Source organism: Saccoglossus kowalevskii, chromosome 6 (assembly GCF_978046115.1).
Source record: "Saccoglossus kowalevskii chromosome 6, keSacKowa6.1, whole genome shotgun sequence".
Taxonomy (NCBI): Eukaryota; Metazoa; Hemichordata; class Enteropneusta; family Harrimaniidae; genus Saccoglossus; species Saccoglossus kowalevskii.
In genome coordinates, this window is record NC_140646.1 from 34091993 (window position 1) to 34118720 (window position 26728).

The 26728-nt window shown below is 34.4% G+C and overlaps 3 protein-coding genes across 3 annotated transcripts; all 3 read left to right on the forward strand.

Annotated features, from left to right (window-relative positions):
• Positions 1–108: 108 nt before the first annotated feature.
• LOC100373417 (UPF0489 protein C5orf22 homolog) lies at positions 109–4339 on the forward strand. Its single transcript, XM_085500865.1, has 7 exons — positions 109–215; positions 767–912; positions 1200–1349; positions 1934–2303; positions 2871–3055; positions 3393–3608; positions 4013–4339. The coding sequence occupies exons 1-7, from the start codon at positions 150–152 to the stop codon at positions 4236–4238; spliced, it is 1359 nt and encodes a 452-aa protein (XP_085356991.1). The 5' UTR covers positions 109–149; the 3' UTR covers positions 4239–4339.
• Positions 4340–5210: 871 nt separating this feature from the next.
• Positions 5211–12294, forward strand: LOC100373567 (cystathionine gamma-lyase-like). The gene is made up of 10 exons (XM_085500866.1): positions 5211–5441; positions 6199–6280; positions 6419–6627; positions 7335–7466; positions 7751–7886; positions 8076–8228; positions 9813–9987; positions 10403–10541; positions 11901–11942; positions 12145–12294. Exons 1-10 carry the CDS (start codon positions 5250–5252, stop codon positions 12151–12153), a joined length of 1269 nt encoding a protein of 422 aa, XP_085356992.1. The 5' UTR covers positions 5211–5249; the 3' UTR covers positions 12154–12294.
• A 1089-nt stretch (positions 12295–13383) lies between these two features.
• Positions 13384–26463, forward strand: LOC102801408 (nucleolar protein 9-like). Its single transcript, XM_085500427.1, has 11 exons — positions 13384–13618; positions 15372–15830; positions 16382–16495; positions 17637–17796; positions 18140–18329; positions 18564–18678; positions 19449–19606; positions 21951–22202; positions 24681–24948; positions 25812–25921; positions 26250–26463. The coding sequence occupies exons 1-11, from the start codon at positions 13450–13452 to the stop codon at positions 26436–26438; spliced, it is 2184 nt and encodes a 727-aa protein (XP_085356553.1). The 5' UTR covers positions 13384–13449; the 3' UTR covers positions 26439–26463.
• Positions 26464–26728: the final 265 nt, after the last annotated feature.

Sequence of the window (26728 nt, forward strand, 5' to 3'; positions counted from 1 at the left end):
CTTTGTTACATTTAACAAAACGTACAGTATTTACACGTGCTTTGTTTGCTTACGAAATTGTCGACCTTTGGGTTTTGACCTCTGAACTACATTTGTTTTGAACCAGAAGTCGCAAACAGGCCGGCTTCGTATTTGCTACGTGATTTGCTATGGCAACGCGTGGGTTAAAACATTACAAACAGATACCAATGTGGATAGTTGATGGCCACCATGAAGTAAGCCGTTTTTTTATTGATTTAAAATTTCTTCAACTATGGTTTTCATATACGGTACCTGTTAGCTGCAGTTCTGTAGCTCGCTTGGTTTCGCTGTCGGTTATTTTGTTCGTCGTTAACACCACGACGAACAAAATAACAGACAGCGAAACCAAGCGAGCTACAGAACTTCAGCTAGGTACCTGTAATTTTAGAAGTCAACCAAGAAGTTTATCCTTGAAAATAATAACCTATAATTGTATAATCATCTGATAATGGCGAGACAATACAGCACATACGTATTGTAGGAATACCATGAATGCTCATGGATTGAATCAGTCCCTACAAATCCGACAGTGGCTTGAAATAATACTTAATTATGAAAATATCACCTCTCGTAAGATTTTCTTTGTAAAACATTGTTCAAAACTTCTCGAGTATGCCGATTTAAGCATTTTAGGCAACAGTTGAATGTTTTGCTACTGATTACTACAAAGTATAAAGTGCACAGATTTCACATAGTTTCTTTATAAAAGATTGAATGTCCGTTTTCCACTCAATCGTTTTGTTAGGTTCTACCACATATATATCGTGCAATAGGATCTAAGCATTTACCACTAGAAGATACTACGCTGGTACACTTCGATTCACATCCTGATCTTGTTATTCCAATGGATATGATGGCTGATGATGTCTTTGACAAAGAACAGTTATTTGAGTAAGATGTGACACAATGTTTCTCATTATTGAATTTGATACAGCACCACCACAAAATACTTTTGTTTATGTTTGACAAGACCAGGGAGCTCTCATTACAGCTCCCTGACAAGACAGATTCATTACGTACTGAATTTCTATCACCACCGCAGGCTGGGCTGTAAAATACTTTTGTTTTTATGTGTCTGTGTTAAAACTGAGATCCAGTTTTACTGATTCGTTATTCATTCATTCACCTCTCTATCTATATATATATATATATATATATATATATATATTTATTCATAGTTCCCTGAGTATTGAAAGTTGGATAATGCCGACATCATACGCTGGTCACTTCACCACCATTATATGGATCAAGCCACCCTGGGCCAATCAATTCAGTGACGGAAAATATCAATTTCATATTGGTAAACACAAACTAACTGGAAAAATCAGGTACAATAGATTTTCTCTTTATCATTGGAGTATCTCAAATTTTTTGGGATTTCTGAAAGTTCCATAAATGTTTCTAAAAATATTGTTTTCTCAAGAAACTTGAGTAAATTTATCTATATATATATATGGTCATTTGACCTGTAATTCATGTTTACCCTTTGAGTGGCAAAGTCAATTTCAGGCACCATTCACAAAATAGTTCCATTTGTAGTCTGCTTGTTTTCACAGAAAATGTTGATGAACATTTAAACTTTTTTTATCTAAAACTAGAAGCAATGACACATTTTGTCTGTTGAGTCCAAAATTAAGATTGAATTCAGTGAAAATTACAGAAAATGTGAACAATTACTCAATTTTGAACAGGAAAAATTTTGGCCCTCAAAGCGTCAAAGATGTATTCAGCAGAAGGACACCAACCAAGTATACCATTAATTATAAAGTATCTAGCAGTTGTAATCATTTCTAGATGAGGCTCCATAGACTCATCACCATGGTTACAATGAACAGCCATTTTGTATTCTACCACAAGTTCAGTCACATATAGCTGCATTATATTATCAATAAATGTTTTTTTTTTTCAACAGAGTCACATGCACAGAAGACTATTTTCTAAGTGATACACTGTATGCACCAATCAGTGACCTTGTTACAAACGACGCCAATCCAATGTATAATGCCAAGTGTGTTACCCTGTATGTTGTGACATTAGCACCAGCCATCTTTCAAGAATTTGTAGTTTCTAGATCAGAATCAGATAAAAATGATGATGAACTTGAGTTAGCTCCATCGGCTAGAAAACCTACAACTACTGATTCAAAAGGAATTATTGATGAATCTTTTGATTCCGTAAAATCACTTCTAAATCAGGTTCTTGAAAGTGGGAAAGCTTTTCTTCTTGATGTTGATTTGGATTTTTTTTCCACAAAAAATCCATTCAAAGATCTATATTCTGAGGTAAGTTTTCAGTAAAAGAACATTTTTTTGAATCTCAATTCTGATGAAATCTAAAATCCATGGCCATTTCTAATGTCAAAAAATAGATCCAAATAAATGCTTTGATACTTGGGTAGATTTGTTCATTTCATGATGATATCTTCAATTCTCTAATTTTGTTGAATATTTTTGTCATTTTTGGTAAAGAGTGATATTTTCGACTTCTTGTTAAAAACCGCAAGTCCAATTGCTTTGATATTACATATATAGGTACTACATGTGGACCTCTCTCAGATTTGTTCATTTTGTAATGATATCTTCAATTATCTAATTTTAATGAATTCGTCTGATTGCTTTGATACTATACATATTGTTCATTTTCTAATGATAACTTCAGTTTTTTAATTGAAATGTGCATTGCTAACAGCAGAGCTATCTCGGCCGACAGGCTGCTTGTTTTTCAAGTGATGAATTATCAGTTCTACAATTTGAAATAGAATTGTGAGAACACATTAGTATTTACAAAGTGTTGTATTTTGAGAACTCTAATAATTTAATTATTTGAAAGATGTATTTTATGCTCTACAGAAACAGATTGCGATGCTTGAAGAGCTGTATCGATATGATAAACCAAGAGATAATACTCCAGAAATATTGAATGAATTTATCAAGAAACGCAGTCAACAACTTGAAGACATTGAGCAAATCCTTCTTAGTTTATCCCAAGGAAAAGAACAAAACAGCAAAGATACTTGCATTAATGATAAATCACGGTAAGTTTTTTACAAATTAATAATACTATGGGCTTTTATTTAGCAGAAAAGAATGGAGAAATGGCAAAAATTCACCCTAGATCAAAAATTAATAAAACAGTAATATTTTTAAACTACCGTATTAGCGATGTTACATGTGGATACAGAATTAGCAGCTAAGATGAAACTATTGTAACATTCTTAGCTTGGGATTCAACTTCACAAAATATTTAACGTACAAGTACACAGTACATACAAATTGTATCAAATGTAAAATAGGTGTCCCCCCATTGGCTAAATGAGTGACTATCACCAATCTGATTTTATTTTTAATCAATTTCATTCATTTTTTTTCAAGATTAAGTAAAGTCATTGATTTGGTTACTGATCTACAAATGCAGAAAAAAATGGAACCATTTGATTTTGAATTGCTACATCAAGCAGGTTTGACATTTGATGATACGGATGAACTTCCTCACCACGTCAGCACAGAGGATGAAATCAAAGCACTCCATGTTGCCATGGAAATTGTTTTATCAGCACTACCAAAACCTACCATGATTACAGTAGCAAGGTTAGTATTCAATTCTGTACATGCAATGAAAACAGTGCAGTTTCGACAATTGGACTGTGACACACTTTGTATATTTAATTGAATATAATAAAAATATAGTAGTGTCTAGACATAACACACACACTGACTCAAAGAATGTCAGAGATAATGTATGTGACGAATATTATAAACATAGTTGATGCTAAAGTCACATTAAGAAACCATATGATGACAGATCTTCATGAATACAATATTATACCGGCTGTACCAATGATAAACGTATTGTCTCAGTAAACCATCAAACAAAACCAAATGCTGCATGCTGCTCATGTCGAACTGAATCGATTTCCATGTAATATTGATAGATTCCCTCCTTGTGGCTGCTGACTAATCCATTTCCCTGCTCTATTCTTCTCTTGATCCAGGTCTACTTATGACGAGTACTGCCCCCCAGACCAAGTTGATTCCATACAACACAATCTACTAAGGGTCTTAATGTCAGTCTGTGGAAAAATTGATGTTCACATTGACTATGAGTCTTCAGAAGATGAGGCAGAAAATGAGGAAGCTTGCGGAGATGCAAGGAATGATGAGAAAGATGAAGGTACAACTGAGTTAACAAAGACTGTGAAGAATGATGGTGGAGATTAAATTTAGCACAGATAAAGTTTTATTTACTTATCATTTACACAATTTTGTTGAAGTGTACTTTTTTGCTTGCAATACTGCCATTAAAAAGTATTAAAGGGGAACATTCTTTGTTTTGTTATTTTTATTTAACATGAAAAGTGCTTTCATCATTAAATCAAATTATTACGGCATATTTCATCATTATTACCCGCAAATGAATTGACTATTACCGGGTAGTGCTATATAGGTAGAACAATGACTGCATGCCCACAACGTTGACCTGTTGTAGTCCATCAGTAACAAATGTTTTTGAGAGATTTACTATAATTCATGAAACAAAAACAAACTGTATTTATTCTTTAGGCCCAGTACGTACTACCACCGGATTTTTCATTTGATTGTATCGTCTCATTTTGGTATGGAGAGGCGAGTTATTTTGTGAACCAATTGTTACTGTATATCAAGAATTCATCCCTAACACTCATGACCCACAAAATGCTAGTTTGGTTACAAAAACACATCTGATAATTAGATTTGGAGAGTACAGGTACGAAACTAGCATTTATGGAATTATACTGTGTGTGTTTGTGATGCATGTATTTAGCTTATAATGTACATGTATTTGTTTATATACAAACATAAATCGATACAACAGGTAACGATTTGGAAAACAAATTTCTAACAGGGGCTGGAGTATCATGTGATTTTGTCACATGGTATGTACGTGTGCTACTAGCATGCACACTTAGTGAGAAATACAAACAAAAAATAAACTTGTAGAATACATTGTGTATTTATTTGGTGCCACAAAAGTCATTTTGGCTTCACATTTAAAATATATGGAACAAATTGATAAAAACTTTGCTTGTGTGCAGCCACTTTGAAAATTACTGGAATCATTTGGGCATAATTCATAATAAATTAACTGTATTAACCACACAGGGTCTGAACTAAACAGCCACTCTCAGAGTGAACATTTCTCCAACAACTTAGGGAGTCACAGACATTACCAGTAGGCTGATCTACAAAGTCATGGCAGGTAACCCTATTACTACTACCACTGCTGAGGATGACCAGAATGCTACCAGTCTTGGGTTTGACACCCTGGTCCAACATGCAGGACAGGGACCTGAACATTGGTGTACCCAGAATGCTCTAGTCCCCCCTATTGTGACATCTACAACATTTCTGCTGCCAGGAATAAGAGACAAGTGGATTGACTTGGTGAGGACTGAAATATACAATAAATATTTACCATAGTATATTGACCTCTATAAATGTCAGGTGATCTATCTGGATTGATATATGACCCTATGCATCTGGTATGATCAGGTGACCTTTGATACATTTAGGGGTTTCCCATTTGAAAACTTAGGGGGGTGCATGATTTTCGGCAGACAATATTAATATGGGTGAAGTGAAAAATGTGTGAAATGAATGCATAATATTTGTTGTTTAAGGGGGAGCATGCCCCCGGACTTCCTAGTAAGGTTGGTAAGCAGGACACGCCCCCTTGTGCGAAATTTTGTGTTGCCGCCTCTGATACTGATACCGCTTGAACAAACACCAATACAAATTATTCCATTTTTCTGGGCATTTTTTTTGTTTGCTATCTCAAGAACCACCTGTATCTGATTTCAATGAAATTTAGTAATGGAAATAAAACATTGGTCCGGCAATTTATTTCAGTGCTCCCAGGCACCACATATTTTTCACGTATTCTAAATTTATGCTAATTGTTGAATGTTTACTTATTTTATTTATTATTCTTGTCTATGACAGTGTTTAATATTTTGTTTATTTTTGGCTGTAAATTTTGTAATTTTTTACATTATTTTAAGTTAAATATTCTAGTGCACAACATGAAGAGTTATGTATATTGTTTGTGATGTGAATGTGTCAGGTGGCCAGGAAAAAATTGATCATCACATGGATTTTTGATATCAACCGTTGACCAGGTTATATATGTTTTAATTTGTAGCCATATGTTTACTCAAGGCAGGGTAACCCGACTAGGAATGCCTTTGAAATTTGTATCGCTTCATTGGATGGGGCTAAACATGGTGAGTTTATAATTCTCTGCAGCCAGCTAGACCAAAAAAAAAATATTTTAATTTTAACAAAACTTTAATTCACATATTCTATCGAATGTTTTCCCCCAAATCAGTGGTCAAAACATTTTTTTTTTTTTTTTGGTTTAGGTATCGCTTTTTCATCAGGTGTGACAACTGCTCTTGCTGTTACCATGGCATTTTTGAAAACTGGTGATCATATAATTTGTGGAAGTGAAGTCTATGGTGGAATATCTGACCAGTTTCGACAAATCACTTCTAAGATGGGCATTGATGTGTCTTTCATTGACACGACTGATCCAAAGAATGTTGAGAAATCTATTAAGACAAATACCAGGGTAAATATATCAATGTGTTCAATGATAGACATTTTTTTTGCTTTCAAAGTCTATCAGTATTTAAATTTTACATTTGAAGCATGTGTACTCATGTCTTGTATAAATAGGTCACTTCCATGACCACTAAAGGTCACACATCCGGGTACTTTCATGACCTCTAAAGGTCACACATCCTGGTACTTTTATTGGTTTAAAAATCAAAATTCATTTTATTAATATTTCAGCACAAATTCCTAGATTTGACTATTTGTTTTAGCTACTAAAGTGAAATGATACTGTTAGGAACAAAAAGACACATTAAAATGCCCCAATTATACATGTTGTCATACCAAAAAAAGTACCAGGATGTAGGGATCATGAAAATTGCCTAGTTGTTTGTTTCATACAATTTTGAAAATTTGACACTGCATAACATAATACATCTGTGTTTGTTTGTAGCTTTAAGTTCACGTATGAACTGTGTGTCATTTATCCAATGCCACAATTACTGTATTCATAAAATATCTAAGACATATTGTTGCAAAATGGTCAAAAATTTTTGGTACATTTGGTAATTAACCAGTTAATTTGGTAATTCATTCAGTTGTTATTGCAACTAATAATGCATGTATTGATGGGGATTAAATTTTAGTATTAACGCAATTTAAATGAACAGCACTTCGGATCATACTTTGCTGTCATATTATTTGTTATTGCTTTGTTTACAGATGATTTGGTTAGAGACTCCTAGTAATCCATGTTTGCGTATAACCGACATCAAAGCGATTGCCGTTATCGCTCATCAACATCCAGATCTTTTCTTAGCTGTTGACAACACATTCAGCTCACCATATTACCAGGTAGGAGTTGATATTGAAAATCTTTGAAATGAACTCTGAACTCTGACCTAGCATCCATGTGGTGTTCCACTCACAATGCACTGCTCAACTAATGCCTAGATACAATGCTAGTAATTGTCATTACTCCTTCAGATTTATGCTAACAACCCATATTTATAATAAGCAAATAACACCGAATAAACGGCAAGGTAAAGACTATGTCTAATTATAGTAAATACGTACTGCGTGCGTGACTCGAACCGGCGCTCGCGTACGGCACCTATAATATATTTTTATTCTCTCAGAAACCTCTTGAGCTGGGAGCCGATCTCTGCATGGCGTCAGTTACAAAATACATTAATGGCCACTCTGATGTCTTAATGGGAATACTTTGTACAAATAACGATGAATTTAATGAAAAACTGAGAAATATGCAATTATGTAAGTAACTCGTGTCTTTTCGACAAGTCCCTGTTTCAAATAAAGTCTATATTCAGGAATATTACCCCCGGTAATTTATGTTTCATTGGTCAATCCATTCGTTCTTCTGTTAAATTGTATTTAGTCAACGTTACTTTAATCGTAGATCAGATTATGTCACGTACAATATGAGTTGTTTACTCTTTGCAGTAACTGGTGGCGTTCCCTCACCGTTTGATTGTTATCTTGCGAACCGTGGTGTGAAAACACTACCTGTTAGAATGGAAAGGCATCAACAAAATGCATTTGCTGTGGCTAATTTTTTGCAAAAGAACCCCAGAGTTGAGAAAGCCCTTTATCCAGGTAATAACAAACATTGTATGCACTAAATGTTAGTGTTTTTTTCTCTTGGTTTCATTTTACTCACTGTGAACCTTATGAATGCATTATTCATAGTGTGATCATTGTGTATCATAATTATATTCTGGTATTCTGGTAGAGATAAAACCAGTTGATCAGTGTAAACCAGTCTGCCTGTTTTTTAACATTTCTGGCTATTCAAGTACAAAGTGATAACGCAACAGTTCATACATTCACCTCTGTTCTATCCATAGAATCGCCACTCTTCATGATCGGAGCGTAAATTGTATCGTTGTTCTATTTATAGAGTGGCCACTCCCCGTGATTGGGGCGTAAATTGTAATGCTGATCTATTTATAGAATCGCCACTCTCCGCAATTGGAGAGTAAATTGTACTGCTGTTCTATTTATAGAATGGCAACTCTCTGTGAATGGATTCTAAATTGTATCCTTGTTAGTTCCCGTTCGGACGCATGTTTTGACCTCAGTGTGTCCATGCGTGCGTGTGTGTGTGCGTCTGTGTGTGCGTCCGGACCTGTATCTTAGAAATGCCTGAACCAATCACAATCAAACTTCACACATACATGATACATACATACATGATATTATACATATGCGCGTCAATTTGTTTCACGATCTGATTCAAGATGGTCAAATGGCGGCCATTTTTGTGCTTTAAATCATCAAAATCAAGCATTTCTCGGCTGTTTACAGATGGATTTTGTTCAAACTCGGTATATACATTAGACATTATAAGACCTTGATGCACATCGTTTTGTTTCACGATCTAATTAAAAATGGCCGAATGGCGGCCATTTTGTATTAATGAATGTGGTTCTCGTGGCATATCTCTGACTTGATTTCACTGATTATGTTCAAATTTGAAATATTCATTATACATCATGTCATAGATAGACAGATATATTGGTTTGACGATCCTATTCAAAATGGTCGAATGGTGGTAATTTTTATGCTAAAAAATCATCATTTATGGATGGATTTTGTTCAAACTTGGTACATACATGTACATTAAACATTACAGGTTCCTGATGCACATATTTTTTAGATTAGATTCAAAATGGCTGACTGGCAGCCATTTTGTTTTAATGATTGGGCTTCTAGAGCCATATCTCTTAAATGCTTTGACTGATTATATTCAAATTTTATATATTCATTATACATCATGTTATATATATATACATGTATTCAAAATGGCTGATTTTGAATGCTGTTCCAGAGCAATATCTCTCAAGATGGACAAGTACTTGTTTGACGATCAGATACAAATGTCAATCATTTTAATGTTAGAAAATCATATTCCTGACATGGTTATATTCCAGCTATATTACTATAAACAAAACTATATATCTTAAATTTGATAACTAACAGGGACTGTGCCATGCATGGCTTGTTCTATTTATAGAATGGCCACTCTCTGTGAATGGATCCTAAATTGTATCCTTGTTCTATTTATAGAATGGCCACACTCAGTGATTGAAGCGTAAATTGTATTGTTGTTCTATTTATAGAATGGGCACTCTCTGTGATTGGAACTAGAAAGCTGACAACACTATTGTTTATTTTCAGGATTGCCAAATCATCCACAATATGAACTAGCAAAGAAACAGATGAAAGGTTTCAGTGGCATGGTTTGTTTCTGGTTGAAAGGAGGATTTGATGAAGCTGAAATATTCTTAAACAAATTACAGCTATTCAAGAATGCAGCCAGTCTTGGATCAGTCCATAGTCTTGCTGAGCATCCGTAAGTTTTTGCTGTTTTTCAAAATCACGCTGTGTCTTGGGAAGTGTTTCTAACTCCCTCATTATCACCATGGTTACTCATATCAGAAGAAGAGTGCATGTGATAAGATTATGGCACACTATTTTAGATCCAAAAACAAGTCATATAATTCTCCAGCAGAAAATGTCAACAAAGTTTGAGTCTGGTTATCGATGAAAACCATCGCTTTATTAACATGGAATTTACATGTACTCTTATAAGTATAGTGTGAACTAAATGTGTCCCAAGGTCGAATCTCAGTGTGGCACTCATTGGAAATGTTTGTTTGCAATTGGTTTTCACTAAAAATGGATTTTTTTTTTCACAATTCATAATTTTTTTGGCTGAACTACTATGTATGCATGATAGATCAGCTGAGTTGTTCTAACATTCACAGTTCAACATTAACTCATACTGGTTTATCTGAAGAAGAAAGACAATCTCTGGGAATTACCAATAATTTTATTAGATTATCCATTGGTCTTGAGTCAGCTGATGATCTTGTACAAGATTTGGATCAAGCTTTGAAACATGCGGTAAGAAAAATAACTTCACAAGCATTAATGAAGTTACATATAGTTTAAGTTTTGAAGCTGAAATCACCAGAAATTTTGTACATGCAATTCTCATCTTTATAAAGATTGATAATATGGAATTTTTATTGGTTATTACATAACAACCCATGTGACAATACAGATGGTTTCGCTTCAGATGCACTGCAAGGCATCCTGGGAACAACACATATATCTTCTTGGTCGAAATTCATGGAACACTTCTTAGTTGATTGTTGTGATTAGTGTATTATTTTTGTAACGATGGTCATAGTGAATATTTCAATGGTGTGCTAGGGAGTCATAGTGAATATTTCACTGGTGTGCTAGGTAGTCATAATGAATATTTCTTTCGGGTTCTTGACATTCACAGTGAACATCACACTGGGTGTCTAAGGAGTCATAATGAATATTTCATTCAGGTTCTTGACATTCACAGTGAACATCACACTGGGTGTCTAAGGAGTCATAATGAATATTTCACTTGGGTTAATCATAGTTACAGCCGTTCTGAGAATTATTCGGACAGTCAGTTAGCAAAATGACTTGCAACTTTGCAAAACACTTTGGTCTTTGCCCAATCTAGACTTGGCAGCGCCACTTGATTGACGGGTGTGTGGTTTCGGATTACTATTTCATAGGGGATGTCCGCATGGTGAATTGCAAGTATTATCTAGCGTGTCCATCCGTGTATCCCTGACGTACTCTCCCACCTCAGTATAAATCTGGATTTAATACATAATGCACCAGTAATGTAAAAACAGCTTTTAGTTTGACTTAAATCTGTCACGAAACTGCAGCGTGTCCAATGCTAAGAAACTTTACTTTGAGCCTTCCCGCCAACGACGAGTTCATTAATACCTGGGGTTACTCAACACTCGGGAGTTGTTTTGTAAATTGCGCTATATCAGATGGACTCAGATGGTTATAACAATTTAAAATAACACTTTGAATGCATATACAACATATAACCTGTTAATGTATGGTAACCAACACGTGTCGTTTTAACCCCATCTAGCAAGATAATGGAATGATTCCAATTGTGGGCGTGCCAATACAACGGCGCCATCAAGTCTAGATTGGAAAAGACCCAAGTGTTTTACAAAGTTCCAAGATATATTGCTATCTGACTGTCCGAATAATTTACTGGGGTCTGAGAGAGTCGCAGTGAACAATTTACTGGTGCCTTAGGGAATCACTGAATATATCACTGGGATTTCTCAAAACATATCTTAGAATAAGATAGAGGCAAAAATGTAACAGTATTTTACAGTAGTACTAGTTGCATAAAAATATTTTATTAAAACTGTATCCACTGAGTATTTCTGTACATTTTGTTCACAGATTCCGGATATTGTTGATGACATATCAAATATGAAAATCAGTGTAAGTGTATGACCTTAATTGTTTTTATTTTTATCTCAAATGGTGGTGTCATCAGAGTATTAGCCAGGAACTCAAATATTCAAATACCGGTAATATTCGTTTTAAGTTTTCATTGCGTTGCTCTAAACACAACAATTTTGGAGTGCTTCATCTCGTTATATAATTTTATTTCACTTTTTAAAATTGTTTTATTTTTTTTCAGGATAACTAACAAGAATGATCACCTATTTTCTAATCAGAAATAATGACGGAAATAATATACTTGTTTCAACTGCCATATTGAAATAGAACACACATTATAATGTATTTTATTAAATAACATATCCTTAATAAATCTGAGTTTTCTTGATAAGTCTTTGTACTGTTAATGTTTATTTTATTTTGCTTGAATCAAGTCTAGTTAGGAAGACAAACATTAACTCCTGAAACATTTGAAATTCAGGTGAGGAGCCTGGAATGGATTAGTTCTTTTTGGGTGTACGGTAGAGTACACTTTCCTCTCTATTTGCTCCAATACAGTTAATTTTATACAAGCTGACTGTGTGCAAATCTACTAAGGTCATTGTTTTTTTCTTGTTTTTTCAACTCTGCTCACCTCCCCATCATGTTTTGAATGGTGTGATAAATTTAATCAAAGGTAGCTCAAAAAGAATTCCTGTGTGTAGTGAATATTTTGAAGGCCTTGATTAAAAGCGTGTCCACTATGTTGTAATGTGCAACTCAAAACTTGAGTGTAAAATCACTCAGATTCGAAACTATTGTGCAATAAATGATAAAATATTGAATTGTTCATTCCAAAGCATTTAGACGTGGTCACAGTGAATTATTTTTTTTTAATCAAACAGGTGGAATTTCATTTCAAATTCAAACACCCCTAGGCCTCATCAAATATAATAAGATTTGATTTAAAGAAAAGACACAACACCCCTAAGAAGGTTTCTAGACACATCTTGATGAATTAGATAGGAAGATTTCATGATCAGTTAACTTTAGTGGACACTTTAATATTTTTCTGATTAAGTTCCAAGACATGAAATAATTGTCAAATAATTCTGACAATGGCCTTAATAGTGTGTTATTATCATGTAAATTAAAATCTATCTTGCAAATTCAATTCAAGATATTAGTAATATCAAACTTAATTGGGTGGCAGCAAATCTTTCATGTAAACAATGTATTTTACACACGTTGTGTACGTCACTATCGTCCCCTGTCGAACAGTATGCAACCACCGCCCTTTAATTTAGCAGATTTCCCTTTATACTTCCTGGACAAGTTTATTTATTTTAATAAATCAAAATTTTTAGTAACCATTTATTTATCATGAAAATGTTTGTGTATAAATATAGTAAGGTTATAAGGGATTTTTGTCAAATTACCCCTGTGTAACGTTCAAAAAAGAATAAAACAACCATAGATGGCGCTGTTTTAAGTTTTTTTTTTTGTAACTTATGTTTATGCCTCCAAGTGGTTCAAGTGCGTGTTTCGTTCGTTTTCAATACACAAAATGGCAGCGTCCACCAAACGTGGTCGGCCGCAGAAATCACCGTTTAGAAAAGGTCAAAATAGACAAAATGATCGGCCTGCTCCCGGTAGATTGGATGAGGAGACAATGGGTTATTACAGAAGGGTTTCCGATACTCTGAAAGAAGAATTTAGCAGTGAAGAAGAGAAAGGTAAGTAGCGTAGTTGTTGATTCCGGAGTTGAATTTGAAACTACGCCGCCTGTGACTGCAAACACGTGTGTCTCCAGATTAACCGGGTGTAATATATCCCTGGATCATACCAGTCATAGCTGTGAAACTGGTCATTTATAAATTCTGACGTCAATGTCATGACTAACTCCGTGTATTTAAAACAGACTGCCGTCAATTTCTCATCTGGCTATAGTGTCAAGGCCAACAAACTTTGTACATGTAACCATTGGAAGCCCAGGAACTACCGGTAAAATAAACTGTATGCAGTCTCTATGAGCGGGGGGAGGGGGTTTATCGGCTGGGGAAAAAGAGTTCTTTTTGTACCCCCCATTCCTAACCCTAACCCAATTCATTTGTATATGCCCCCTCTAGATAACTATAGATGTCCTTAGGAGGGGCATGTACAATTAAATGGTAAGTGCTGGAGGGTAGGGGTAGGGTTCGTGTTACGTTAGGGGTGGGGGTACAAAAGAAACTCTTTCCGAAAAGACAGACAAAAAAAATAAAAAATAAAGTCTATTAACAATACCAGCTTGAAGAATATTAGTTGCTCTTCCAAATTTTTCCAAAGCCTTACCTATATTTCAAGAAAACTACCCAAATTAACTATTCTATTTTTAACGGAATGCTAGGCACAGTGTCAAGAACCAATTACAAGACTTTTTAGGAACCGCAGTAAGTTTACGACTCGGTTAGCCCCGCTCATCCTTTGATTATAGTTCCTGGGCCTCCCTGTGATGTAACTGTAAGATCATGAAACTACATTGATGTTCCATGGTGGACCCTACCCTATGAGAGACCCTGGCAAATAAATGACCATGATAGTAATGAAAACATGTTTGTTTGAAATGTGCATTTCTGGGTAGCCCTCAAATTTTTCCCAGTGGCCGATGACAACCAAGTTTGGTATAAAAAAAAGTATAGTAGCCAAGTACAAAATTGTTAGTCGCCAGAATTTATTATGTTATACACATACAAAAATGATAAATCAATTCAAGCGTATATAATATAACTGGTTTACAGTAATCATATAACATTCTCATCCACGGAAAAATCTTGGACGCAAGCACTTTAGATTGTCTACGTCCAGGTAGGCACATCATGATTGTCTTAGCTCGGATTCGTCAGCAAGCAAACTCGAGTCTCCTGCAGGCTGCATTTCGTTTGCAACATCCGATTCAATGTCCCTTGTACTGCCCAACACTGATTCATTACCAGGATGAGATTAACTTCCTATCACATTATTCTACTGCAAACTGCATCGTTTATCACTCGTACTTGCAAAATAAGCAGCGATCATTACATATATTGTTACATATCACAAGACTGTGAAGACTCATATGCAAATTGTTAAATTGTGGATAGAAGTGCTATATAGTATGTTTCATGTTGCCAGCCAGATTATTTTACGTGGCCATAATTGACCTAGATATTTTATTATATCACCATTCACTAAATTCAATTGCCATGGTGACACAAATCCACGTCATTGAAATAGGTTTAGCTAAGGGGTGTTTTCAATTACTGTATCTATAATTAGCATATCGTTGGGGGTTAGGATTTAAGTTAAAGTAAGGGATGGGGTCTCCAATGAAAAGTCTTTCTGCCATTTGACCCCCCCCCCCCTCCCAATACCTTTTGTGTTTTTTTGCTAAACATGAACACTCATTCAACTAGCATGATTTGTTAAATTACACTCATTATATTTTTTAACTATTATTATTCTCTGCAGAGCTCTTTATCCAGAATGTTTTTGCGCAGACCCAGAAAGAAGAAATAAAGCTATCACAGAACCAGACTGTCAGCAGACTTATCGAAAGTTTACTGCGAAGTGCTCGCCAGAAGGAAGTCACTAAATTTTTTGCTGGTCTATCAGAAGATATCCACAAGGTGTGTTTTGATCGTTTTGCAGCATATGTTTTACAGACGGTTATTACGCTCGTTCCTAAATTCCTTGATAGTGAGAAGGAGAAGGAGGAGCAGGATGATGATGATGATGATGATGATGATCTTCCATCTTTGGAGGAACTTTTGTTGCAAGTCTGCGGAGTGATGAAGGAACATCTCGGTGACGTCTTGGTGGATACTTATGCCAGTCACGTGTTGCGAAGTCTCTTGGAAGTACTCGGTGGCGTGCACATAGCAGAGTCTGTGGTTAGGAGTAAGTTATCAAGACAACAGCAAAACAAAGGTAAGAATTTAGCTCATACACTTATGCGATGTTTTATTAACTCAGGATAGGAAAAAGAAGAATTACGTTTGCTGTTCACGTGAGTGTGCTGCAAATTTTGAAAAAAAAAAATACATTTCGGTTTTAATGTCAAATTTGCCAAAATACCATATTCACAATAAGCATGGTCAATCCTGGTTCCACCACCCTCCTCTATCACTGAAAGACAGTCCATTTATTAGTGGACCTTTATTTCTTCAAAGAATGGTAGTGTTGCTGAATTATGTAATCTTTGATTTAACAATGACACGGTATAATAAATTGTAATTTGGATCTGTGTGGTCGGATTTCACAGTCCCTGTGCATATTAAGTTTGGTTATTAGGAACCCTTTTTGGAAACATGATTTAGTGTTGTATGTATGCAAGACACGCATGCAATAGTTCTTAGTGTTTAGTTCGATTAACATAATGTTTATCTTGCTGTGAATTATATTGTCCGTCTTCTGATAACTGTTGACAAAAGATGGAAAGATGAATTATTAACATTATAAATATGTGATTATTTCTATAGAAAGTACTAAACAAACAAAAGAAGCAATCACAGAGAGAAGAAACGTTCCAAAGAAATTCTCAAAGAATTTAAAGAAATTAACAAACCTTGTTATGGAAAGAACAGATATTCACGGTATGTCCTTGTTTCCCTTCATGAAAATTCATACCATATTTGTTTTATTAGTACACATGACAGAGGTGTTGTCAAATAGAATAAAATATATGCAATGTGTGCACTTTTACTGGAGATGTACTTTTTATAGAGCAAATGTGCTAATACCCCGGTAGTATAATTATTCCCTGTTTCGATTGAAGTCTGAAACTTCTGTGCATCTGCACCTTATCTTCGACATCTCCGCTCACTCATGCATCTTGTCTTGTATATTGTATACATTTGGATAGCTGGCTAAATCCTGGCAATGTTAGTGCTAAGAATGAAGAAAAAGCATTTGTACCATTCCAGAAGCAAGTCTCAGTCGTGCATGTGCAGATTTTATTCAGACTTGGTACATGCTTAAAACTTCATGAGACCTTGATTCATGGCAAATTCTGGTTCGAGATGGCTTACTTGTAACCATGTTAGTAAAATGCACATGTGCAACATTTGTGTTGATAAACATTGATTTTCCCACAATTCAATGCGCTCTTCTTATGGAAATTGTGAGTATGAGTGTTGACGTGACTCCTTCAATACCTTCCAATCACCAAAACCATCGCCTAGTTATAGCTTGCTAACAGTATGTACTCATTGGTCTACGCAACAATCGCCATCTTTGTTTATATGAGACCCATATCACAAGCTTGCATGGCATGACAACCACCACACTCTAATGTCTATGTTAAAGTCTGAGTTGTACATAACATGTTGAGGACACATAATCTATGTTTACCATGACACATAATATATAATATCAATGTGTTTCAGAGTTTCTCACAAAGTCTAAATATTATATTTGTGCCTTTATTTAGGACTGACATACTTGAATTATCGTGAAACATCATGGCATAATGGCATAATACTAATGCCAATCATAACTACCGCTATTTTATATTCTCATTCTATTTGTTCATGTCTTAGATTATGCCAAATAAAAGTGGTGTATTGTTTCCATGGAAACAGATTCAACCAGGCAGGCATTTTGGAAAACCATTAATATTTCTTTAACTGCACCTCGCTGTAAACTGACAAAACTTTTAGCAATGGTCACTGCTTCAAAATTTTGTGATTTTTCTAAAAATTCAAACTGTTTGTTTTTTGATCTTTTGCTTTACAGATTTATTGCAAAATCCAGTCAGTAACCCAGTGTTGCAGACACTGTTACTTGTCCTAAATAAAGTAAATAGCGCCCTCTGTGGTGAGTTGTCTGAAATTCTTCTATCAAAATCAGATGCTGTTAAAAAAAGTAAAGGCACAGAGGATGATTTGGAAGAAAGGTAAGTATCTATTACCATAATTTATCTGAAATATTGCCCACCACAATAAGATCATCTGTGAATAATGTTTCAGCACCATTTGGTGTTTTTTTGGCACGGAAAATACATGCATGAAGTTTATGTCGTGAGCAAAAAAATTGAAGTTTACATTTTGTTGAAATCACCGCAGATGCAAGGTTGCGCATACATCGAGAGTGTTGCGTTTTACTGCATGTTTTGTTTTGTTTTTTTTAAATTTGCTTGACAATAATGATTTCTGTGCTAAGTTTTGCTGTCAAAGTGCACTGTCGCTAAGATTCTGAATATCGTTGAGGCTATATAACTGTTTTCTTTTTATTTGCAGTCTTCCTACTATTTTTTTACATGAGGTTGGCAGCCATCTTGTTGAGGTTTTACTCCAAATTTCCTCTGAGGAATCCTTTCATCGTCTTTACTGTCAGTATTTCAAAGGAAAGATATTGCAGTTTGCAGTTCATCCAATCGCCAATTTTGTTTTACAAAAACTGATCGCAGTTTCACCAACACGAGAAGAAGTATGTAATCAATAATGTGCGATTTGTTCTTTTCATATTGTCTGCTTTGTTTTGTTTTTTTCAACTCCATATCATTTGAGTGTTAAGATTACATTGCAAAACCTTCACAATATTTTGTTGAAAAATTCACTTTATTGTAATTAATTTCAATATTGTAAGGGAGAAAAGCCCAGTGATGTATCACTGTGTATTGATGAGCAATTTTTTTTTTTTTTTTTATTTCTTGTACAAAAGTTTGATGAAATTTTTGAAGAGTGTAACAGCATAATGGAGGACATCTTGGCATATAACCATATCGGTATTGTGCTACGGTTGGCAGAAGGCTGTATTAAATATGGTGTCAAGCAAGGTATATAACATTAAATGTCTTTTGTTGAAAGGTATGAGACGCAGGTTTTAGAAGAACCAACCTATTTTTTAGCTCCGCTGTTGACTTTGTTGAGCGGAGCTTATCATATGAGTAATCGTCCGTGTCAATGTTTTACATTTTCAACTTCTTCTTGAAAACTACAAGCCTGAATGCTTTGATACTTGGTGTATATGTAGCTTGGGTAGATCTCTCTTAGATTTGTTCATATCATGATGATAACTTCAATTCTCTAATTTTTGTAATTTTTGGTATAAAGTGATATTTTCGACTTCTTGTTAAAAACCGCAAGTTCAATTGCTTTGATATTACATATATAGGTACTACACGTGGACCTCTCTCAGATTTGTTCATTTTGTAATGATATCTTCAATTCTCTAATTTTGATGAATATTTTTGTCATTTTTGGTAAAAAGTGATATTTTCGGCTTCTTGTTAAAAACCGCAAGTTCAATTGCTTTTATATTACATATATAGGTACTACATGTGGATCTCTTTCAGATTTGTTAATTTTGTGGTGACATCTTCAATTATCTAATTTTGAGGATTATTTTTGTCATTTTTAGTGAAAAGTGATATTTTTGAATTCTTGTTGAAAACAGAAAGTACTGTTGCTTTGATACTATACATATTGTTCATTTTCTAATGATATCTTCTGTTCTTTAATTGAAATGTGCATTGCTAACAGCGGAACTATCTCAGCCGACAGGCTGCTTGTTTGGTCTTACTTTGCATTTTTTTTTATTTTCTAGAGTTATTGTTGAAATCGCTACTGAAGGCCTTCCATTGCTATCGGCCGAAGACGAGACGAAGAAGCTGTGTGCAGTTAATTGCCTCGTTTACAACCTATGAAGTGTTTCACAAGTTGGAAGATGAAAAAGATGAGAAGGATGAGGAGTTAAACTCTGAGGTTAATTTCTACATTCCTCAATAATTAGTTTATGAAGATTTATGTCTTATCAGAGCGATCAATTGTCAATATCTCTCATGCAGCTAACACACTTTTTTCACATTCATTTCTGGAAATTTATCACACCCTCTGGCAGGCTGTTTGAAAGTCAAACAAAAAAAACAAACAAAAAATGGAATTTTGACTAATTTTCTATTCAAAATTTATGCCAGTTGGAGATTACTGCTATGGGGAAACATGGAAACAATTTAGGTACCCTCTTTTTTGACTCCCATGTGTGAAGCACTCAATGGGAGTCTTTGCCTTTAGTTTGTCTGTATGTATGTGTGTGTATGTGTCCATCTGTTCCACTGATATCTCCAGAACCATATAACTTAATGCATAGATACTCTGAGCTAATATGCAGATTTAATTAGGTTTTGGTTGAAATCCATGCATACCTAATTTGCATGATAATTAGCTAATTTTTAGCTGTTACATGACTGTTCCATTAGTATCTAAAGAACCAATCATTGGATTTTGAGGAAATCTGTGCATATTAATTACCTGGTTTGCATAATAATTAGTCAGTTTTCAGTTTTTCCATCAATCATCTTATTTCAAGGAATCTTGGTACATAAATACTCTAAGATATTGCAACAATCTAATGTAATCTAACGTCTTGGGTTTATATACATGCATAATAATTACCTAATTTGCATAATATAATTAGCCAAATACAAGCATTTTCACATGTTTCTCATGTACTATTCAACAGATTTCAATAAAACTTAGTACATATATGCCCTGGGATATTGCACAGACCTGATCAGTTTTGGGTTGAAGTCCAGTGCATATTAATTACCAATTTTACATATTAATTAGCCAATTTGAAGGCATTTAATTTTTTTTCCTCAAGAACCATTCAATGAATTTCTTGATACACAGAAACTCGAGGATAAGGCCAAAAAAAAATGTTTTGCTGCCCCCAGCGACTGACCGAAAAATATGAAATATCGGGGGATAAGTGGTGACTTTGAACTGTATCTCTCTGACATGTTTCGAATACTATGATTGCATTTCAGGCACGGGTAGTTGGTGCACAATATTAAAAATATCGCTGCACCAAGCATTTTCTTAATTAAATAAAAACATTATTTTGAATCAAAAACAATACGTTTGTTGTAGTAAATATAATTTTTAATGCATGAAATGCACAAAATTTTATTGAATTTACAAAACGTGACATTTTATATTAAAACTTTCATCCGCTAACATCACGAACAAACCGACGGCTTTTGCACGTTGTTTTAGCGCTGTCAGTATTCTCACTTCCGGGTTTCTCATCGTGTATACGTACATGTGTACAGCGGTGGCGAACACGTTTGCTGTGTGCATGACAGCAAAAGCTGGATCAACTATTTTAAATTAAGTTAAAAAAAAAAAAATCCGATCGACTGACTTGAAGGCAACATAAGTTTGTTTGTTTTTTGGCCTAATGTGCAAACCTGATTAGTTTTTGGTTGAAATCAATATGATATGACTAATGTTTCAGATGATTATATATGGTCATGTGACCACAATAATAGGCAATACTGTATTATCTTAAGAACTGTTACAGATAGAGGCACGCAACTGGTGCTATAATTTTTTTGTCTGACAAGATATATGACCAAAATATCAAGTCATCATATAATGTCATTATTTCATTAAGTATTTATAATTGTTAAACCATAGCAACTTGTAGCACCACCCGGTTCATTGCTTGCAGTTTGGTTTTTTAATGCTGTATTTGCTCTAATAGAAGCACATGTGCTAAGTGTAAATATAAAGTAAATATAGTATTCCTTATTTGTACTTCATGTCTTAAATACAAAAAGCACACAAGAATTCTTTTTAAGCTTTTGTTTATTTTTTACTTGTTCTTTGTCATTTATTTGATGCAAATATTAAGAATTTCTATTTTTGAATTTGTGTCTTTAACTTTTTCACCACTAATTCTCTTCTTTTCATCACAAATTCACAAAATATTCTGTTTATAGTTTTTCAGAAGGTTGGTACAAAAATAGCCAAATTTGTAGGGCAAAAAATAATAATTGACTCAAATTTTGTCTGTTGGCTCCTAAATTTGGGTTCATTTCAATAAATATTGAAGAATATTAAAGTGGAGAGAAATTTGGGCAAGGAAGTCTGGTGGTGAAAAGATGATTAGAAAAGCTTCACCTCCAAAGTAACACAGTTTATGTTTGATTATGTTAAACAGGGCAAATACGGAAACAGACATATGGGCATTCGATAACAATTGTCATTGTAGATTACATCAACTCACCTTGCTCAATCAAAGTTTTTCTGTTGTTTTTTTCAGGAGAAAACAGATGATAAAAAGGAAACTAAATGCATAAAATTGTCAGAAATAAGTCTCCAAGGTTCGCTACTTCTTCAGCAACTGTTAAAGTTTACTGACTGCAGTGTCGTTGTTGATAGCTTACTTGGAATGCCCGCTGAGGAGCTTTTCTTTGTAGCATGCGATCCATGTGGTTGTCACATCATTGAGGCTTTTATTAAATCAAACACAATAACAGAAAAGAAGATAGATCAACTTATAAATATATTGAAGGTAAGTTAAATATATTATATTTAATTTTATTAATAATTGTATGTATGTAATATTTTAAACTCACGACTGCAAAATAAGGTTTAATTCAGTGATTATATTCTCTCATTTTATTCTGTGGGCATTTCTCTCCCATAATGCACTGCATATATGCTCAGTAACATGCTCAGTTGATGCAAAATATGAAATTCTGACCCATAATGCATTGCACACATGCTCTGCAACATGCTCAGTTGATCAAAATATGAAATTCTGACCCATAATGCATTGCACACACACTCAGTAACATGCTCAGTTGATCAAAATATGAAATTCTGACCCATAATGCATTGCACACACACTCAATAACATGCTCAGTTGATCAAAATATGAAATTCTGACCCATAATGCATTGCACACACACTCAGTAACATGCTCAGTTGATCAAAATATGAAATTCTGACCCATAATGCATTGCACACACACTCAGTAACATGTTCAGTTGATCAAAAAATGAAATTCTGACCCATAATACATTGCACACACACTCAGTAACATGCTCAGTTGATCAAAATATGAAATTCTGACCCATAATGCATTGCACACACACTCAGTAACATGCTCAGTTGATCAAAATATGAAATTCTGACCCATAATGCATTGCACACACACTCAGTAACATGCTCAGTTGATCAAAATATGAAATTCTGACCCATAATGCATTGCACACACACTCAGTAACATGCTCAGTTGATCAAAATATGAAATTCTGACCCATAATACATTGCACACACACTCAGTAACATGCTCAGTTGATCAAAATATGAAATTCTGACCCATAATGCATTGCACACACACTCAGTAACATGCTCAGTTGATCAAAATATGAAATTCTGACCCATAATGCATTGCACACACACTCAGTAACATGTTCAGTTGATCAAAATATGAAATTCTGACCCATAATGCATTGCACACACTCAGTAACATGCTCAGTTGATCAAAATATGAAATTCTGACCCATAATACATTGCACACACACTCAGTAACATGCTCAATTGATCAAAATATGAAATTCTGACCCATAATGCATTGCACACACACTCAGTAACATGCTCAGTTGATCAAAATATGAAATTCTGACCCATAATGCATTGCACACACACTCAGTAACATGTTCAGTTGATCAAAATATGAAATTCTAACCCATAATGCATTGCACACACACTCAGTAACATGTTCAGTTGATCAAAATATGAAATTCTGACCCATAATGCATTGCACACACACTCAGTAACATGCTCAGTTGATCAAAATATGAAATTCTGACCCATAATGCATTGCACACACACTCAGTAACATGTTCAGTTGATCAAAATATGAAATTCTGACCCATAATGCATTGCACACACACTCAGTAACATGTTCAGTTGATCAAAATATGAAATTCTGACCCATAATGCATTGCACACACACTCAGTAACATGCTCAGTTGATCAAAATATGAAATTCTGACCCATAATGCATTGCACACACTCAGTAACATGTTTAGTTGATCAAAATATGAAATTCTGACCCATAATGCATTGCACACACACTCAGTAACATGCTCAGTTGATCAAAATATGAAATTCTGACCCATAATGCATTGCACACACACTCAGTAACATGCTCAGTTGATGCAAAACTGGTATTTTATTTATTATCCCCATTCACTACGTACATTAATACATAATGCAAAAGATAAGACAACTTTTACCAGTTAAAATAATATCATGCTATGATTCTAGTGTGTTATCTATCATCAATCAGAAAAATACATGTGGTTCAGTAGTCATGTGATTATTTATCGTGATTAGTAGACACCGTGCAACATTATCCATATTAGATGTATCTCTGAATGATTTATAACAGTGATATTGCAAAACTGAATAGGATAAGACCTATTAATAAATATTCATATGGTACATAAAACACCTAAATATGTGTCTGACCTTTCAGCGCCACAAAGAAACACAATTTATTTTCAATACTGGTGAAAGTCACGCAGATGGGGAACTTTCATGTAAAGACATTGAAAGGTCACATTTGCATAATGTTCCAATCCTCCATGCATTGATGGATACAGCGCTATTTACTGTTGAATTTAAATTGCTAAATTTTCGCTGTCTTAAGCTCAATATTCTATAACTGTCGGTTCTTCGTAAAGACAAAATTTAACAGATACCATTTCCACACAATCCCATTTGTACATCGTTTGGTTTCCTATGAAATACCATTAAATATCTTTGGCTGCATTCAAGTTTGTTATCGGTTTGCTCCACGATTAATATGGAAATTAAAGAAAAAATACAGATAATCTATAGAACTAATTTCTTGCTCAAGAAAATCAATATTAAGTGAATTTTTTTGTTGAACACCTCAAAAGTGTTCTGTTTTTGACATGACTACATCTGTGCTTGGAGTGTTGACATTTTATATCATATCCATCAAATTCATTAGGGATGGTACGTCAAGTTGTCCTGTACTAAACATGGCAGTCGAACCATTGATGCTATATGGAATGGTGCTACTCTGAAAAACAAGTACACAATAGCTGAGGAGCTAGCCAAACGAGAGTCGCAGCTGAGTCAAGATATGTTTGGCCGATTCGTCTACAGGAACTGTGCTATTGGTTACTTCAAACATCGACCAAAAGACTGGAAAGATATACAGAAAAGAGAAGAAAAGAAGAGAAAAATGTTTGCGGATCTTTTAGAGGATGAACCTGGTACTGTCTTTTTTAGCCCCATATTCATTCATGATCTCATTAATATTCATAAATGTAATTCAGAGCAAGTTATTATAAATACAGATATAATAATTAATGGATATCAAATCACTTTACAAAATATATTATATAATTGTGCACATCACCAAAATTATGTTTATATTAATGTTTGCGTAAGTGCATACAAACATGTAGTTATTGCTCAAGTTCCGATACTAATTCTAACTAATTAGGACTGAGAACAATAGACAAGTTTTGACTTCCGCTTTCACCTTAGAAATTTGTGCGCTCTGTTGTAAAAATATTTCAGTTTCGTCTGTGTAGGGGAGTTGATTTTGCCACATAAGCATTCAATAGCTCAGCAGAAAGCCGAGAACCAGCGAAACTAGCAAACAAATTATGCGAAATCAAACCTCCATTTTCGCACAGAAACCGACTGATGGTGCTGTAACTTAAAACTTGTCTATTGGCTTGGGCACTTTATGACCTATGATTTAATTGTTTATTTTAGGTATTTTTGGACATGAATAATTTTAGGAGAGGGGTTTGAAAATTTAAATATGCTTTGTTGTGTCTTGAAAGCTGCAGTACTAAAATACTAAAACCCAATATGAAGTCTAAATCATAAAAAAAGGTCAATGACATGAACTACATACACTGTAACACCAAATACTATTTTTAGACCAACTTAATTTAAAATAAAATTATTATAATAGTATTTATTTCCATACTGCATACTTCGTATAGTCACAGAACTGAGTGAAAAATAGGAATTGCTGCAACAATAAAAACATTTTGGTACATGGTACAAACAAATTATAGCAGAAAAAGATACAATTTTTTTTTTCTCACTTTACTTTTAGTGAATATTGATGTCAAGCCTGTTATCAAAGAAACAAAGAAATCTGTTTCAGTTTCTATGTATGAAACAGAAATGAAAGCTTTGGGTTTCGATGAAGATGGGTTGGATGAGGTAAATATGGGTCTCAGTAAATAGGATTTAGCTATCAACATCTTTCCAAAAATTACGTAAATATGAATAATATTAATTATCATAGACCGCTGTGTTTGATGTTGAAGTCATATCAAAATTTCGAAAAGACTGATCAAAAACATATACAGACGTTATAAACGGCATTTCTTACTTCTGTTCTTACTTCTTCTGTCACAGAATTGCTCTGTTTCTCAGGGACGTGACCAATTGTAGGAAGAGAAAAGATCAGAATCTTGTTTGCTGGTTGCTATGCAACTGAGAAAAGTTGTTCTATCATTAATGACATCTCCTATTTCTTTATTTATAGAAATTGCCTTCAGAGGATGAAAATTCTATTGATGTTTTGTTCAGCCAATCAAAGAAGAGTTCTCGAAAACACGAAAAAACAGTTGAGCTTCAAAATGATATCGCTGGGAAAAAACGAAAACACGATATTCCTGTTGATACGTCACCAAAAAAAATAAAGAAAAAGAAGAGTAAAACAAGAACATCATAACTATAATAAATATGTTTTAGCAAAAGATTTTTGTTTCACTTTTTATGTTTAGTGAAGGTACAAGTGTTTTCCACCTCAAACCACGTCTTCATGTCATTTGACTCGAGAGACACTGCCATATGTCTAATCTGATGAATCATTGACGCACCCAGTTATTAGTCCTCGTCTGATTAAGTCTGATACATGGACTTTTGGGTTTATCAACCATGTCCCAGGCATGCCTTTGTTATACCAGATGAAGCTCACCTTTTTCGACCTGCACACTTTACTCCAGCATCTGTTTACATTAC